The following is an 18,914-nucleotide window of genomic DNA, read 5'->3' as shown; positions in this document are numbered from 1 at the left end:
TTTTAGCTATATTTATGATCAATCTGCATAATGGTGACTGTAAAATATGTAAAGGTATGGAAATGACATATTTTGAGTTTTGACATTTGAGATATGGTCATTGCGCTACTTTGGGGGCTATAACCCCCCTCAAACCCATCACCCAATATATATACAGTATTTATTTCAGGGTTCACCCACATCCAGGAGTCAATGTCGATGGTATAATTTTAATATCCACCAAAATTGGTGCCACCAAATAATTGTTGTTTTTTTAAATAGGACCTTTGTTTGTGTAGTTCTGATATGAACATAAATAAGAAATTCTGGGACCATGTTCAATTTTCTGAGTAGGCAGTTCTTTTCTCCCCAGACAGTAATGTATGGCTCTTGAGAGCACTCCAGCTCTATCTGTCTCCATGTTTTTGAAAGGCCTCACTGCAAAAACTCTCTCTGTCCGTGGCCTAAAAGACAAAAAAGTGCTTCCCTTTTTCATGCCTCTTAACCTTCCTTACTCAGTGCAGAAATAAAAATAGCTTAAGAGAAAGAAAACCTTTGATAGAGGCACATCTACAGTATGTGATGTTTTGCTTTAAGTTATTTCCCTCGCTAACATTATAAACCTAACTTTTAGTTATAAGTTATTTGGAATTTTAAATATGATCAGATATGCTTTATGTACAAATAAGACTCTTGAAAAGCCATGCCAGTATGACATAATCACTTTTTTTTTTTGTGGCACAAGCAAGCACTTTCTCCGTCTGCAGGTACAGCTGTGCACAAGTCAAGATTATTTACCCTGAAATGTACATTTCCCTCCTCTCTACCTCAGCTCTGCAAACACAAAGATAATTGCATTTTGATTGACGATTAATGTTAATGTAGGCTCATTAATCTTTGAAAAGCTCTAGAGACCATGTCTTTGGTGATACGTACTGCAGTGCTTGCAGAAGGAAGGAGGAAGGCAACTGAATGGTTGCCAGTCATGGTCATTTGTTCTTGATTGTCACTTCCTTTGTGTTTGTTCATGTTTGCTTCAGAGGCCTGTCATTCTGTAAATGCTTCTCGTTTTTGTATGTGCACAAGTATGTTTCTTTAAGTCAGACTTGTCAGTTTATACAGTACATCAAAGAAACAGTGAACAGACTGGAAACGGTCCATAAATGTGTTTTCAAATAAAATGTGTTTTTTAAGACCACTTACACAAAGGTTTGGGCTGTTTAAGATTCACACACACACATATACATATATATGATTATTTTATGCTTATTATTTTATAATAATAAAGTTAATATATAATGAAAATGGATTATGTGGATTTTATATATGATTTTTTTTTTTTTTTTTTATGTAATTTATTCCTGTGATGGCAATTCTGAATTTTCACCAGCCATTACTACAGTCTTTAGTGTTAAATGTTCTTTCAGAAATAATTCTCATATGTTACTTTGGTACTCAAGAAACATTTATTATTATTACTGAAATCTGTTATGCTCCTTAATATTATTGTATGAACTATAAAACATTTATCAAAGTTTAAAAGAACAGGATTGAATTGAAATAGAAGTCTTTTGTAACGTTATAAACATTTTAATTTCACTTTCAGTCAATTCGATATGTCTTTGTTGAATAAAAGCAATAATTTATTTCAAAAAATCTTACAGCCCCCAAACTTTTGAACAGTAGTGTATGTCTAGATGTGATACAGTCCTGTGAAATGTGGTTATGGGTGTGTATGGAGAGGAGGAAGTGATTTTTTTTTTCTTCACCAAGCACAGTGGGTGTAATCCCCACACCATTACCTCGGATTACACTTGCTTGCTAGGAAAAGATTGCAAACGCATGGCATAAAGAGATTTGTTCCCTCCTTCTTGACAGTTCTTCAGATATTTGTGTATTTCAAAGCAGGCAGATTACCATTTCTTGTTCAACCCTTTAGTTGCACCATTGGACTGCTTACCGACCCCTGAGGGACATTAAGAGCTTATTGTTTAATTTATTATCTTCTACAAATCCCATTCACACTACCCTCATGTGGCCTTACTAAATTAACTAAAACTATAGTCACTTTTTACTGTGAGAGGCACATCAGATTGGCTTGTGTTGGATGAGGATTTGAATGCAAAGACTGTCCATATTTTTATTTCAGTTTTAAATTATGTATATTTATAATGGCTATAATATGGTAATATAATACAATACTGGATGTAGTTCCTACTGTTTTAATCACAGTGCATTCTGGGAGTCCCTTTGCTACAAGGGCCTTAATGAGGAATCTTAGGGGGAAGGATAATTAAGATGCCAAGAAAACGATGCCTTTGAAACCTGCCTCTATAGGCAGCTTAGTTGGTTTTGGTAAAGAATACTTGTTTCATAACATAAGAATTGTTTGAGCAACCTATTAGTGTTTTTTTTACTCTTGTTAGTAAAGCTTCATCTTCTTTCCCAGCTTAATCCAAACTTATTTGAATGCTGTTGAAATAAACCCCTTTCTTCATTTCCAGTCGATTCACTCATATTTTTGGCTCATCTTAAATTGGGGGATTTCTCTTTCAGAGCTGCGGTTGCCATCATGTTAATAAGTAAGAAACATGCTTTCAGATCTGACTGTGCTGCAAGTCATGAGTCTAGACTGTTGACAAGCTGCAAAGCGTGCCACTTTACTCATTCATTATACGTTTTATGTGTCACTGGTTTGTTCCCAATTAGAATTGAGCTCTCACTCGGGTTTGACATGCCATATAATACAATCGAAAATGAGCAGAATATCCAACAGATTTGGCTGTTTTTATAAAGTACTCCTTGTATGTGTTGTTTTGCACTTCAAATCAAAGCAAAAAATCAGATTTTTATCTCAAGTCATTTGAATTTAAAAAGTGGATACAAGTAATTCAGCAACAAGATGATAAAAAAAACGCCTGTGGAATTACAAATCTAAATAAGTGCTTTGCATAATTTGTAGTAAATTGGTTAAGCATATTAATAAGTAAATGGTAAGTTAACAAAAACTTACAAATCATAAAATTATTTTGTTCAGTTGAAATATAGAAGAACTCTGTAACTTATAGTTTTATATTAACAGCACAATTGTTCATATTCTGATATAACCATCAATTAGGTACAGCATTGTTTTTGTGAACTAACCCCAGAACTAACTGAAATAATTGTAATCGAAATGAATAATAATAATTCCATATATATACATATATATATATATATATATATATATATATATATATATATATATATATATATATATGTATATATATATATATATGTATCTATATTTTTTTTTTTTTTTTTTTTTGGGGTTATTCAAATGACCAATAATTATTTTTTTAAAAAATGTAAAAAAGTGTTGACTAGTAAAATAATAAAATAACTGATTCATTTTATGTTATATTATACACATTTACTTAACTAATAATCTGCAAAATAAAGAACTGCACATGAGTACTTAAAAAATATTTTTCAACCATCTTTCAAAAAATGTTCTGGGTTTTTGCTTTATCAAGTGCAAAAGACACAGAAAAATCAGGATTTATTTTATTCTTCCAGAAATAGCCAGATCTGTTGACATTTCTCTTCAGTTCCTTATAAAATTAATGCACTACAAGGATTTCCCCCAGTATATGATGCATTGCTGACTATGTTTGTAGCGACAGCAACATGGTGCTTTGCTGGTGATGTAATACACTTTCCTCCTATGAATAAATTCTAACAGCTATTTGATATTAAAAGCGCTTTTCTGTGATGACAGACAGAGTCTTCTCATCTCAGAGAGCACCTGGGATGGGCTACACTGGACCTCTCAAATTGTATTTCCCCACTTTTACAAGCTTGCTCTCACTATCTCGCTTTCTTAGTAAAAACCATTTTGCCACAAGCTGTCCTTACCTCTCCACAAATCACATTAAGATTTAAATTTCATCCAGCCCCTGGCTCAAGGGCACTTGAAAGCCCTGTTGAAGAAAAAGTAGAGAGGCTGTTTTCTTGCGAATGGATCGCGGCCCTGTGAAAGGCCTCCATGCTGCTGGTTGGACTCAAATCGATTACATGCATTGGTCGCTCCTCCAGAAAATTTATGTCTGGAGTTTTCATTGTTTTGCGATACACGGCCACGCCTGAGAAGAGAATCATTGCTTATCAATGTGAACAATCTCCATTAATAATACTGTGACTTTTTTCCACTGTAATCCCTCCACAAAGTGTCTTTGAAAGTGATGGTAGAACAAACAAACTTTGATTTTACTGCCACTGCCTTCTTCCTCACCATTTCATTTTAAGGCTACAAACTCTTCCTCATAATGAGTCTTCATTTTAATCATGCCAACACATGAAGGAATACATGAAGAATTAGTTTATGAGAGATTTAAATGCATATTTTTCAGTAATATATTGTAGTTTTGCAGTAGACCTTATTGAAGCATATTAAGTAAATAATAGTGTAAATAAGATAAAGCGAATACAAAATGAGTTTGTTCCACTGAAATATTGTCCTCTTTTATGTTGGCAGCATAATTGTAAATAATTGTTGGAAATTTATTTTATATATACATGCATACACACCCACACACATATATAATAAAATAAAATATACATATTAGATGAAGAATGTAAACTTGGAATAAGAAATGTTGCTTTGGCAATTAACTGAAATAAATAATTTTAAGGCCCATTCAAAATATAAAAAATACTATAATTGTATATAACTAATACATATACAGTACATAATTCAACTATCCAAAAATCCAAATTATCCAGACTGAATTTACATTATATGTAATGTACATTTTCTTAACCAGTAACCTGTAAACTGAAGTACAGTAGATGTAACCAGTACTCAAATGATTTGTGCTTTTAATGAATTTGATAAGCTTGTGAGATGGTACCATCACGCTTATTATTAGTGTCACACAACCAAACCGTTAAATTACTGTCAGTGTAATTGATTGATTTTAAAAAGTGTGTGTGTTGATGCAGGGTATGATGTACTTGGAGGACAGGAGACTTGTGCACAGGGATCTGGCTGCTCGGAACGTCCTAGTGAAGTCACCCAACCACATAAAGATCACTGACTTCGGTCTGGCTCGCCTTCTGGATGCAGATGAGAAGGAATACAATGCAGACGGGGGCAAGGTCAGTATCACATGACCCCAACAAGACAAAGGGCATGCACTGACTTGTTTGCATAACATCAGTTTACATATGCTCTTTGTGTTGGAGCAACAATGCTTTGAGTAATCAAGAAATGTGCTGCACTTAAAATTCGTCCCTGGGTTTTAGAACACAGCCTCTAATGACAGGCTAATTAACATTGTTTGCTAAGGCCAAATGTATACTACACAACAGAAGTTTTCACTCTGCACATATTCTCATATGTTCTGCACATATATTCTGCACATAAAACTCACAGGTTTTTAACACTTTGCACGACCAATCGAAACCAGAGTAAACGCAGGCTAGTGAGACAATATGTGCTTTCATTTTTCTGAGTAATCAGATTTACAGTTTTTGCCTCATGAGAAAATGGGCAAAGGATTTCTGCTTTTCATTGAAGGAGAAATCCAACAATGTAAAAAAAAATTAATCAATCAAATCGAAGGCAAATTCATTAAAAAAAAAAAGCATTTTCAAGTATTACAGAATAGCATATTGGTACCTGTAAGTTTTTGTTTTTTTAAATTTATAAAATATACAGGCACTATTTTTCATTAAGTGACAATGTTAATATATCAAAATCAGCCTTTTGCCTTGAAATGTACATATAACCACCATAATAAAGCAGGTGTTAAAATATAAAGCCACATATTTTATTTTAAATGGCCTTTCCATAAGACATGGCCAGTACTCATATAGCACATATGCACATGGTCAAACAAACAAAGACAAAACAATGTCACTGTAACACATTACACTAAAATAATGCAATAAACAAAATAAAATGTTTAAAAAAACACCCTAATGTAAATAAGTGGTTACAAAAATGAGAAGCAACAAAACTATTAGTTTAAAATAAACTGGTAATGTCCTTTTACTGTTTACAATACATACAGTTCCTTGTGAACGTATTCATACCCCTTATTTTTTCATGTTTTGCTGTGTTGCTGCTTTGTTAAACTGCTTTAAATCACTTTTTTCCACATCAGTCTACACTCCATACACCATATTGACAAAGCAAAAACAGAACTTTCACAACTGTTCATTTATTTAATATAAAAAACTGATATAATTACATTGAATAAGTATTCATACCCTTAACTAAATATTTAGCTTAAGCACCTTTACAGAGTCAAGTCTTATTAGAATGATGCGACAAGCTTTGCTCTTCAGCATTTGGCAATTATCTGCCATTTTTAATTCCTCTCTTCGCTTCTCAAGTTCTGTCAGGTTGGATGGGGGCAGATGCACATTTTCAGGTTTTTTTCTAGAAATATTTAATTGGGTTTAAGCTCAGGCTCTGGCTGTGTGCATAGGGTCATTGTCCTGTTAGAAGGCGAACCTTATGCCCAGTCTGAGGTTCTGAATGTACTGGGCTGGGTTTTCTTTAAGGCTATCTCAATATTTTGGTGCATTGGGCTTTTCTTCTAGGCTGCTACCAGCACACTTTACTTTTGGGATGCTTACTCTGCAGGTGATGAGCAGAGCTGGTTTCCTTCAAACATGATGTTTGGATTGGAATTGAGGTTCATCAGACCAGAGAATCTTGTTTCTCATAGTCTGAGGGTCCTTTATGTGCTTTTTTGCAAATTAAAAATGTGTTTTCATGTGTCTTCACTGAAGAGAGTATTGAGTCTCGCCACACCAACATAAAGCCCAGACCGGTGGAGTATTGCAGTGATGTTTGTGCTTCTGTAGATTTCTCCTGTCTCCACGTATGATCATGGAGCTCAACTAGAGTAACCATCAGGTTCTAAGTCACAACTCAAACCAAAGCCCTTCTCCATCAGTTGCTCAGTTTATCAGCTCTAGGAAGAGTCCTGGTTGTATCAAACATCTTCCATTAAGAGAGAATTCAACAGAGACTACATGCTTCTTTGATGCTTCAGTGAAGCAGACTTTTTCTAAACTCTTCCCCAGATGTGTGGCTTGAAACAAATCTCTATCTGAGCTCTACAAGCAGTTCTTTTGACCTAATTGGCTTGGTTTTTGCTCTGATACGCATTCTCAGCTGTTAGACCTTTTATTAAGGTGCGTGTGCCTTTCTAAATCATACCTATTCAGTTGAATTTGCCACAGATTAACTTCACTTCAAGTGTAGTAACATCTATAAGCAACATGAATGCTCCTATACTGCATTTCAACTGTACAAGATATGAATACTTATGCAATAGTTTCATTTTATATATAAATTTGCAAAGATGTTAAAAAAAGTTTTTTGCTTTACCATTATGGTCTGTGGAGTGTAGATTGATGTCGAAAAAAGTAATTTAAAGCAGTTTAACATAAAGCAGGAACATAAAACGTGAAAAAAAAATTATGAATAATTTTGCAAGGCACTGTTTATGGTATTACATAGTTTTTACTTGCAAAAAACACACATCTGACAGTATTTCATAGTGAATGTACATGTAGGGGAAAGTCATGGCCTAATGGTTAGAGATTCAGACTCGTAATCCAAAGGTTGTGAGTTCAAGTCTTGGGCCAGCAGGAATTGTAGGCGGGGGGAGTGAATGTACAGTGCTTTCTGTTCTCTCAATACCACGATTGAGGTGCCCTTGAGCAAGGCACTGAACCCCCAACTGCCCCCCCCCAACCCCCCCCCCCCCCCCAAGTTAATGTTAAACCAATTACAGTTTTTTACTGTAAAACATGTTGCCACTAAAGCCACACCCTAAATACAAATTTTCATTTGACTTTAAGCTTTCATCAGTAAGGAACCGCCAAGAACTAGTAAGCCCAAGTAACCCAATAGCACTAAAAATAACTGAAAAAAAATAAATAAATAAAAACCATGGTCACCAGCCTACCCTAACATTGTGACAGAGAGTCAATCTTCCATCCTCTCAGCACCTTTTAATTTCAAACAAACTTCCACATACCTGCAGCTGTGTCCTTTTCCTGCACTTCACTTGAGGTACACATTCCATCTTATCCATCTGAATCTCCCTCTTGGTGCTGCACCAGAATAAAGTACCCTGGGACTCTGTTCTGTTCAGCTCCAACCATCTACCTTTTTAAATCAACCGTGTTTGTTCTCCCACAGGGGAAAAACTCTAAAGCTTTAGCATGGTTTGATGCCGAGCAGCACTGCACACACATTTAACCAAAACTGTTTCTTCCAATAGCAAAAGATGAAAAGAATCAGATATCACTGATTATTCCATTTCTGAAATATTAACTTTCCAGACTTAATATATAATGCATGATTCTGTGATAAGGTTTGGTTTTAGCAATGTAAGCTTTGAAGAAACTTTGTCAAGTTGCATAAATAAACAATAAAACAGTACTTGTGCTCACTTTTTTTCTTACTTTATTACATTTTCATGTACTGTATCATTGTGTTTTGTTTTTTTATTCAACATGATCCACTTTTCCCTCTTGTTTTGTCAGATGCCTATAAAGTGGATGGCTTTGGAGTGCATCCACTATAGGAAATTCACCCATCAGAGTGACGTATGGAGTTACGGTGAGATGAGCCTTAATTGCAGTTAATTGCCTCAGTAAAATGTAACTTATTTTATTTAAAGTCTTATTTCAAGTGTTTTCATGCAGTTAGACTCTGTATGAATCAGACAAACACCGAGCTGACAGTCTCAACACATGCCTACAAGCTTTTAAATTGATGTTTATTGGATCTTCTTCCAGGTGTGACTATCTGGGAGCTGATGACATTCGGAGGAAAGCCGTACGATGGAATCCCGACCCGAGAGATCCCTGACCTGCTGGAGAAAGGAGAGAGGCTTCCTCAACCACCCATCTGCACTATTGACGTCTACATGGTCATGGTCAAATGTAAGGGAGTTTTGCACAAATTTTTATCCCAGAGTTTGTTTTTTTTTTTCACACCAATGAAACATCATGGTAGCAGTTTTTATTTAGTGTTCAAGCAGGTCAGCTAAGGAAACCTTATGAGTTTATACTGTAGGTCAGTGACCTTTGAATCCTGTTGTGCATACTGTGAGTAAACCCCTACTTATCAATAATAAAATTGTAGATTATTTCTTAAGACATTTAAAATGCATCACCATGATTTAATGTTTTTATTGTGACGCGGTTGTTCAGTACAGCTGTTTTTCTCTTAGCCTGTTGATCAGTTTAAATCTGACATCATGTGGTTACAAATGTTGTTATTGTTAACTAAAACTAAAACCATTAGAATTGTTAACTGAAAAAAAATTAAATAAAATATAAAATAAATATCACGTGAAAAAGAAAAAATTTATATGCTGAAATAAAATCTTAAGTAAAAATGACCGAAAACCTAACCTGAAATAAAAATAAATATAAAAAATAACAAAAATACTCAAACTAAAAAGAAACCAGAAAGAAAAACTAAAAACTAATTCAAAATATTTATTTTCTAAAATAATTTATAAATTGTACTAAAATAAATGAAAAGCAAACAACTAATGGTGCTAACATTGTGCTGTATTACAACAACAACAAAAAACATGATCCTAACCTTTATTGCAAGATCAAAATCTTTATTGGCCAGACAGTGAATCATCTTTTCTGAATAATTAAAATATTGGTGTCTGGGACATTGTGAGCCATGAACTAAACACCTTTTTAGATGTGTTCTTACTTGAAACAGAGTAAAGGCTTGGACCCAGAAACAATATTGGGATAGAAAGTTAATTCCAGAGAATTTAACTGCAGAATTATGAAGCTTCCAGTTTTGTTAAATCACTTATTTTAATTGCTCTGTATGAAAATGTTATTTGAGTTGTTAATGCGCTCTACAGTTCTAGGCGGATCTTATCAACTTATCAGCATATTGTTATGTGCGTTATTGTAAACACTTTTTCCTATTGTTTTAAAAACAGAGGGGAAATTATTTATTTGGTATTTGTCCGCATTTTGCAGATCCTAAAGCAAGGACCTTCTTTTAAATGTACAGTAAGCTCACAGCACTGATTATCTGTTGTGTTCTACTTTGCTGACTGAAGTTGTGCTGTGCATGTCTCTCCAGGCTGGATGATAGATGCAGACAGCAGACCCAGATTTAAGGAGCTTGCAGCAGAGTTCAGCCGAATGGCAAGAGATCCACAACGTTACCTAGTCATCCAGGTAAGAGCCTTACTGCTGGGCTCAAATGGCCTTGGTGTACTGTACAATAATAAAATAACTAAATAAAAGAACAATTGATAAATAAAACACATAAATGTCATAAGGTCTTTCTATCATTTCTCTGCATAATATATGATCTCAAGCCTGATGCTCTTTGTGTCAGGGGGATGACCGCATGAAGCTGCCCAGCCCCAATGACAGTAAGTTCTTCCAGAGTCTGCTAGATGAGGAGGAACTGGAGGATCTGATGGATGCCGAGGAATATTTGGTGCCACAAGCCCTCAGTATTCCCCCACTGGCATACACAACTAGATCACGCATGGATCCCAACAGAGTGAGTGTACTACCCGCTCACACTCTCACACAGAGTCATTTAATAAACCATGCTCTGTCAGAAACAGTATAGCAGAAACGGGCCACTTGTATTACAACGAATGGGGTAAATTGAAATGCCTAATTTGGAAGCTCCAGTAAAGGAAGGCATGTCCTCCTCATAAAAGAGCCAGTTTGCAAAGTCATTGCTTGGTTCTTGCTTTTTGACTGATATCACAAAATGGGCTAGACCTAACCTGAAATACATTAAATGTACTTTTTTTGTTTTTGTTTTGGGTGTTTATATACAGTAAACTACCGTTCAAAGTTTGGATTAAGCAAAGTTTTTTTTTTCCAGCTAGGATGCATTAAGTTTACCAAAAGTGACAGTAAAGACTTTTAAATTGTTACCAAAAAAAAAAAAAAAAAATTATTATATATATTTTTTTGACTCCGAATTTATCAAATATCCTGAAAAAATAAATCATGGTTTCAACATGATGATAAGATTAAATGCTTTTTCTGGAAATTTAGCTTTGCCATTACAACTAAATTATATATATATATATATATATAAGAAGAAAAAAATTAAGAAAAAAATAAGAAAATTAAATATACAAAATGGATTTTAAATTGTAATATTTCACGGTATTACGGTTTTATTTTTTATTTTTACTATTTTGATCAAATAAATCCAGCTTTGGTGAGCCTAAGAGACTTCTTTCAAACTTATTAAAAATTGTACTGACCACAAACCTTTAAACAATAGTACCTAATTTGACTTGTAACTAACTTTGGAATCAGTCAGTGTTTAGTGGCTAAATCGGACTGTACTTTGTCCATGCAATTGTGTAAATTCTTTCAACATCAGTGGATTGCCATATTTGCATCTCTTTAATGTTCCAATCACTTCATCTGAATACTTGAAATCATAATAAGCTCTAGATTTCTGTTTTGGTAAAAAGTTTGAAGAGAATCAATTCACTTAGGATAGCATGAGTCCTGTCAAATATTGAAAAATGTCTTTAGCAGGCAAAGGACAAGAGGTCGCTGATGCATTGAACATACATCATGCATCCACATTTGGGTATTTTGCAAATATTTACATATTTTAAGATACCTTTTACATTTTAATGCACTTTTAGTTCTCACTCCATGAAGCTCTATTTATTGCTTGTCTGAGGCTGAATTGAGTTTTCAGATGAGTCCATCATCCAACTGACGTTGACCTTGGAGTGGATGGATGCTCCCCTGGCCAATTAAGTGCTGCCCACGTGAGCATCCCAGAAAGCCCAGCCCAACATTCCTGCATTGACAGACGCTCTCCCAGAACAAACCTGTCTGCCATTGAAATATGAAATCACAAATGCGATGAGAAAAGAAAAGGAAGTCTCGCAATTCAGTAATGCCCCCTATTGATAAAGGGTTCTGAAATGCTGAGATTCACACAGTCTTTTTTTATGTACAGGTGCTAATTTGTCTTAGCATTTTCAAAAGCAGCAGTGCTGTTTGTGACATGCATTAATGTTTTCATGTGGAAAGGATATGTAAATATGTGTGCCTATAATGGGCTCCATGCCTGGGCTTTCATTACAGAGGTATACCAGTGTAAATAACTGGGTCCTCACTAAAGTGAAGATGATATTTGCCCATAGACATGAAGTCCAGAGTGGGTATTTGCTCTGTGTTAGTCAGCCATGATCACGTTATTAACTGTTGGTGTGCGTGGCGGCAGTGGGAAAGGACAACAGATTGGGATGCGTCTCAAACAGCTCTTAACTGTAACTTAGCAAGACAAAATCTCAGGGTTCAGTCAGTCTTTGCCAGGGACTTAGAACGGATTTAGCGAGGGTGTGAGAGAGTGTGGGAGGGGTGGGTGTGATGAAATGTTTCCCCTTTTTGCCTGGACTGTGTTCGCAAACCATGTGTGCCATTTTGCATTCTAACTTGCGTTTTGTTTGCATCTAACTGGTAGAGAAAAGAGAGTGAGCGGTATGAATATCAATGAGGCACATCAATCCTTCAGAGCCTCTTTGGAACGTTACAGAAATCTTTCGCTTGCAGTTTGCCGTATAAACTGAGCTTTGGGAAAACAAAACTCTGCCAAATAACCCAAAAAGCGGATTGCAATATTAACTCAAATTCATGTCTTGAAGTTTGAGCATAATGCAAAAAGCACATTTTTGTGCATGTGTTTCAGCTCATCCTTGGTCAGTGGGTTGTAAATGTTTAATGGGCTACTGGGATAAAAGCTAATTTTTTTTAGGTTTGGCATGAACATTAAATACTTTATTAAACTTCACATTTTAATGTTTACTTTGTGTAGATTATTTATATTTTTAAAATAATTGTTATTCTTTGTAAACTCTACATTTGATTCATTGAATACCCTAATGACATTTCTGAAGCTTTGATTCATAAGATTATCCAAATAATAGGCATTATCATGTTTATGTATATACACTTTCAGTCACTTTCTATAAGACAATAACTACTGTGAAATGTAAAAATATCAAATTACTAATTTCATGATATGGCATTTAATGATTCTGCCCACTCCTTACACAAGTATAGTTTTATGATAGTTGTGATAGTCTCAACTCTTAGTTCCTGTTCTTTAGAGTAATGGTCCGCCCAGCAGCACTCTTTATTCACAGCAATGCAGCATTATGGATGAGTGCTGGGGAAGGAGAAAGAGAAAGAGAAAGAGAAATGAGATGGGTGTTTTGTGGTTAGTGGAGAAACAGAGAAAATGTCGGTGGTAAGGGAAAATGAGGAAGCAGACACTGAATTCAGGACATAGCCCGTGTTTCTCTGAGCAGACAGAACACCTGCAAACTTACTGCAGAGAGATCACAGCGTCAGTAGAACAGTACTATGGTATCACACTATAGTTGCAGATTCGATTACAAATATTCAGATAACCATCTTGTGAATGTCCATTTCTGAATAATCCAGTGAATTAAATGCTTCACAAAAATCTTTTGGTTTTGGTTTCTTTTATTATGATTTTGATGAACACAAACCAAATAGGAAAATTGTTCATAGTAAATGAATATGCCTGCTTAACATTATTCAACACTTGAGTTAAAAATAATATAATCAAAACGGTACATTAATTGGTTCGTTGTGACTGAAATCTGATTTGGTAATGCCATTGTTGTCTCTGATGTGCTTTAAAGAGCCATTTTAAATACCATAATGCAGAAATATGGTGATCATTTAGTACTATGGTACTGTACTATAGTAACATGGTTTTACCATTTTATACCTTAAAAATGTACATGGCCTTTTTGCTACAGTCCTTCCTCCACAGCACTTAATGAAAATCAAATTCACAACAGGAGCTAGAAACAAAGACAGTCAGAAAAACAAAGTTTAATTGTGATGAGATTTCTAATTGCATCAGGAGAGCTGTGTTCCTACACACTCGTCTGTTCATTCACTGTTGCCAAGTTTTCATTAAATCTCATAAACTGTATTAATATTTGGAGCCTCCCTAGCATAAAATATTTGCTCCTCTTGAAGTGTTTAATTGTAAAGCAAACAGAAATAGATCATGCCAAAGATACTAAAAGGCTCATTTGTGTTTCTGCAGAACCAGTTTGCGTACCAGGACGGCAGCTTCGGCATGGAGGAGATGATGGCCACTATCCCGCGGGTTGTTGCTGTGTCTGCGGTCAGCCCAGGCTGTTCTGCTCAGAAGCAATCTATGACCCAGCAGGGGGCCTCGGGATCCTCAGAGGCATTTGAAGACAGCCGCTGTAATGGCACTCTTAGGAAGAAGGTTTCACCAAGGGCAAGCACCGGGGAGGACAGCAGTGGCCAGCGCTACAGTGCAGATCCAACTGTGATACTGTGTGAGCGCGGAGCAAGAGCTGAGACTGACCAGGATGGATACATGAGTGCCATGCAGGACAAAAAGCCCTCAGGTACTGGAAGGATAAATTGGAGCAAGCGACGAGAAAAATTTCTGACTACGAAGTTCATAATATTTAATGAGAAAAGCTTTAAGAAAACTTGTGATTATTAAGATTACACACTTAACTAAAGTGACTAACATTGGATCAAGAAACAAATATGTTCATCCGTTAAGAAATTTACATGTTCATTTACTTACAGGAATCCTGCTAAACAACTGGCCTCTTATTTCAAACTGCTTAGTTATAGCACCAGTACTCAGTGCAGTTTTTCATAACCCAGGGTTCAAAGCAGTGATGAATCCCTTTGAAATTTCATACAAGTTGCTAAGACATTAAGAGTTTAGGATAGTTTGAAAAGAAGCTACTGAATCTTGGGCTAATTTGTGCTAATTCTACCACAGCCATGGGGTCACTGGCACACTTTGTAACCTCAATCATTCTTCTGTAAAATATACTCTAGCAAAAATGTTAATGGAAAGAACTTGGATTTACTATAACTCTAGGACTTCAGAGAGCATCCTACTGAGTCTGTATAGAAAACCTACTGAGATCAATGGTAGTCGGCTTTACCTTAGAGAGCTAGCTGCCACAATGTTCTCATTCTGCCAACCTCCTGTCTTCTGACAGCTCTTTTCTTTTCTCATGCAGATTATCTCAACCCTGTGGAGGAGAACCCTTTTGTTACCCATCGCAGAAATGGAGAGGTCCGCACTCTCGAGCGAGGTTACCACAGTACCTCCAACGGACAGTCCAAAGTAGAGGATGAGTATGTCAATGACCCGTTGTACCTCAACACCTTCCATAACTCCGGGGAAAAGAGTCACGACGTATTGAGGAAGAATGGAGTCCCTGTTGCACACTCAGCAGCAGTGGCAGCAGCAGTAGTAGTAGCAGCAAATAGTGGAACTTCCACCAGCCAGAACCTTTCCCAAACAATGCAACCAGCGGCATCAAATGCCCACATCACAACACAGCCTCTCTACCAAGGCAAACAAAGCATCTCCACCCTCTCAGGCCACACCCTCCACTCTGCCTATCCCGGACACAGCCTCCACCCAGCGCACACCCTCCATCCCGCTCACTCCGGGACCATTAAGCCCGACATAAAGCCCAAAAAAACATTTGACAATCCTGAGTACTGGCAGCACAGTCTCCCCCCCAAGGGCACTCTCCACAACCCTGAGTATCTGCAGGACTGCAGCACACGCTTCTTCTACCGGCAAAACGGACGGATCCGACCCGCTGTGGCTGAGAACCAGGAGTACCTTTCTGAGTATGCGCTAAAACCGGGAACCGTGTTGCCACCTCCTCCCTACCGCCAGAGAAACACTGTTGTGTAGCAACAATGGCCAAGACAAACAAGGACAGTTGGAGGTAAAGAGAGAGTCATAGTGTGTTCTCACCCTGGCTCTTACACCAGCATCCTGATCTCTCTGCTCCTCTCTGAACTGGAATTAACACCCAACCTCCAATGACCTGGAACTGATCCACTTGAGTGAGCTTCTCCTCCAGAGGCATAGGTCACAGATGGCCACATCAATTAAAGCTCCTTCCTACTTGTCTCTCCTCACTTCAGTCACCATTAAGACCTGTTTCCCCTACCTGAGGCCAACTTTTGGAAAATGATACTCTTCCCAGCATTTGGTACATGTTACACTCATCAAGCAAGTGCTGACATTGACATGGAACGTGGGTTGATCCAATAGCAGAGAGGAGTCATTCTTTTGTGCAATTACAGAAATATTTCTATCATTTATCTTATTTTGGAATTTTGATTTGTACCTTCAATAAGATCTGCTGAAATTTATGACTTAGGTTAGCATAGTTTATTTTAGCACTCGATACATGATTTTATGAGGCAGATGTGTTGTATGCAAATCCGTCGTATTGGGAATATCGTTGTGGGACTTGGGACAAAAGGGCCCAAAATGGTCCTCCATGTTGCCTACTGATTGAGACTCCAAAAAAGTAAGCGACAGGCATGGCTGTACGCTACATGCTGTTATATACAACAAAACATATGTTCATTACAGCATGGTGTCAGCTGGGACCTTTGATCACCACCTTCTCGAAAGGCGCATCTTCAAAAGACACATTGTGTAATGTTCTGTTAAAAATATCTGCATAATTCATCTGCACATGTATCGCTCAAACAAGGCACTTTTTATTATTTCTATTGAGCCATTCTTCATTTTTGATTCTTAAGCCTGGAATGATTGCCAACTGGAAACACTCCTGCGGTCCATATTATACGTCTATAAAACTACATGTGTAAAGGCAACTTAATGAAGACAAGTGCTCCATGCTGAGAACAGTATCAGCACGCATGTGAAGGAGTCCGTACTGCAGCCCGCCACAAAATCAATAACTTCATAAAAGCAGATCTGCAACAGTCTACTGTAATAAATGTTTTTATCGTTGATCTAGCCAGCATTGATCTGTATGCTCACAGAGATGTCACCTTAAGGTAGCCTCTTCCTTATTTTGTCATTTGATGTGTGGAACGACAACCCAGATTGGGTCTACCTTGAACTTTAGAAGCTAAAATCAACACTAACAACCAAGAGGATCCACATAGATGGACACACTGTGGTGATAGGATATTTACACAGTTACAAAGGCCCATGTTTGTACGGAAGACTCAACAGCACACAACGCCTAGATGCTCTTCTTAAATATGGCCGGAAAACTGTTACAACTATAGAAATTTCACCCACATGCAAGTCGATGAGATGCACAAGACTTGGGATCAAGATGGCAGCTTTTTCTAGCTGGGTTCATTAAAACTGCAACAGTGAGGGATGTTTTGAAATCACAGCAGGAGTACCATCATCCAGTACCATGAGGAACAAATGAGAATGTACGAATGGAATATTTGCCCTGAGGTCAGAGTTGAGACTGCCTCAAACTCCATTTGAACTGTCTCCCATAATGACTTTTCTATAAGAAGCGTCTCATGGAGCTACACGGATAGAATTTAGGATGATAACTTCGCTTACTTGGGCATGTTGTTCTCCTTAAATGTTGGAAAACAACTTTGCTAAATCTTCGGTAAAACCGCACCATCCAGGTTTCTCTGGCTAGATTTGTGTATAGTTTTGAACACTGCCAGTCACTATGCTTTTCTGTTAATGGGAATAATAATGTTGTGTTGCTGGTTTGGAGATGTGAAATGGTTTTATAGCACTTAACAGCCTGGCACAGCCACATGAGTTTGTTTTAAACACCAATGGCACTGACTGAATACTCATCTATTATAATCATTGCTACATGATGATAGCAAACACCACCCGCCCACATACGTTTGTTTTGCTCTATCACTTTTTTTCTTTATATGTATTTTTTTTGTGTGTGTGCTTATAAATGTGAAGGTTTACGGTTACATGGAGCACTTTAATTAATGAACATAGCAAAGATAGAGCGGAATTCTTTTCATTGTGGGAATTGCTGTTTCCATGTGATAACAGATTAGACAAATGACATTTTTGGCTCGCTACTGGAAACAAAATCAGGGAATGTTAGTGAAGCGCAGTAATTTTGCCAAACACAGATGTTTACTAATTGAAGTATTTATCACAAGCTTTTATCCTTAGAAATAATGCGATTAGAGCAGAATTTAAGGTGGGTCGCAATAATGCTAAGATTACCTATATAACAATAAGAGACGCCATTACAGGACGAAACTGATACTTGAAATTGCTTTATTTTAGCTCCTATAGAGTGTTCAAAGTAGTTTAACAGTTATGAAGTACAGTGTGTAGAACTAAGGCCAAATGTGACCCTGGAACACAAAACCAGTCTAAAGTTGCACAGCTACAGTTGTAGCAATAGCCAAAAATACATTGAATGGGTCAAAATAATATGTTTTATGTCAAAAATCATTAGGATATTAAGTAAAGATCATTATAAAGATATATTGTACATGTTAATATAGTAAATATATCAAAATGTCAGTTTTGATTAGTAATATGCATTGCTAAGGACTTTATCTGGCCAACTTCAAAGGCGATTTTCTCTCTCTCTCTCTCTCTCTCTCTCTCTCTCTCTCTCTCTCTCTCTGTTATATATATATAACAAACAACATCAATGGAAAGCTCATTCATTCAGCTTTCAGATGACGTATAAATCTCAATTTCGAAAAATTTACACTTAAGACCCGTTTTGTGGTCCAGGGTCACAAATTATATTTTTATTCATGTTTCTTGTATTTATGATGAACCCAGTGCATCGTTATCTAAAGGAATCTGGTTGGGGTTATCAAAAGCCCAAAGTACAACCTCAATGAAAACCCTCTTGCATACTGTTTCCAAGAGGGTTGAAGCGTTCTGGTTACTTTCTCTTAGCCTAATTAAAGGCAAAGACCTTGTGCATATGCTACTGATAATGCCACCGCAGGTCTGGGTGTATAAATCTATATGTAGCTAGCAACTGCTGTGAATACAGGGTGGGTAAAGATCTACTAAATTC

The 18,914-nt window shown here is 36.7% G+C and overlaps 1 protein-coding gene across 5 annotated transcripts in view; it reads left to right on the top strand.

The window, feature by feature from the left end:
• The window catches only part of LOC132095431 (receptor tyrosine-protein kinase erbB-4-like), a 361,887-nt gene extending 344,276 nt beyond the window's left edge, over nt 1–17,611 (top strand). For all 5 annotated transcript variants that reach the window (XM_059500422.1, XM_059500423.1, XM_059500421.1 and 2 more), the window contains 7 exons: nt 4,963–5,118; nt 8,533–8,608; nt 8,788–8,934; nt 10,115–10,212; nt 10,376–10,546; nt 14,123–14,456; nt 15,096–17,611. In XM_059500422.1, coding sequence (XP_059356405.1) covers nt 4,963–5,118; nt 8,533–8,608; nt 8,788–8,934; nt 10,115–10,212; nt 10,376–10,546; nt 14,123–14,456; nt 15,096–15,787 — 1,674 coding nt within the window. In that variant the 3' untranslated portion in view covers nt 15,788–17,611. The remainder of the gene's footprint in view (nt 1–4,962; nt 5,119–8,532; nt 8,609–8,787; nt 8,935–10,114; nt 10,213–10,375; nt 10,547–14,122; nt 14,457–15,095) is intronic.
• Nucleotides 17,612–18,914: the final 1,303 nt, after the last annotated feature.

The sequence above is a fragment of the Carassius carassius genome, chromosome 19 (genome assembly GCF_963082965.1).
Source record: "Carassius carassius chromosome 19, fCarCar2.1, whole genome shotgun sequence".
In the NCBI taxonomy this organism is placed as follows: domain Eukaryota; kingdom Metazoa; phylum Chordata; class Actinopteri; order Cypriniformes; family Cyprinidae; genus Carassius; species Carassius carassius.
The sequence above is the reverse complement of the archived record's forward strand: the minus strand, read 5'-3'. Positions and strand labels throughout refer to the sequence as shown.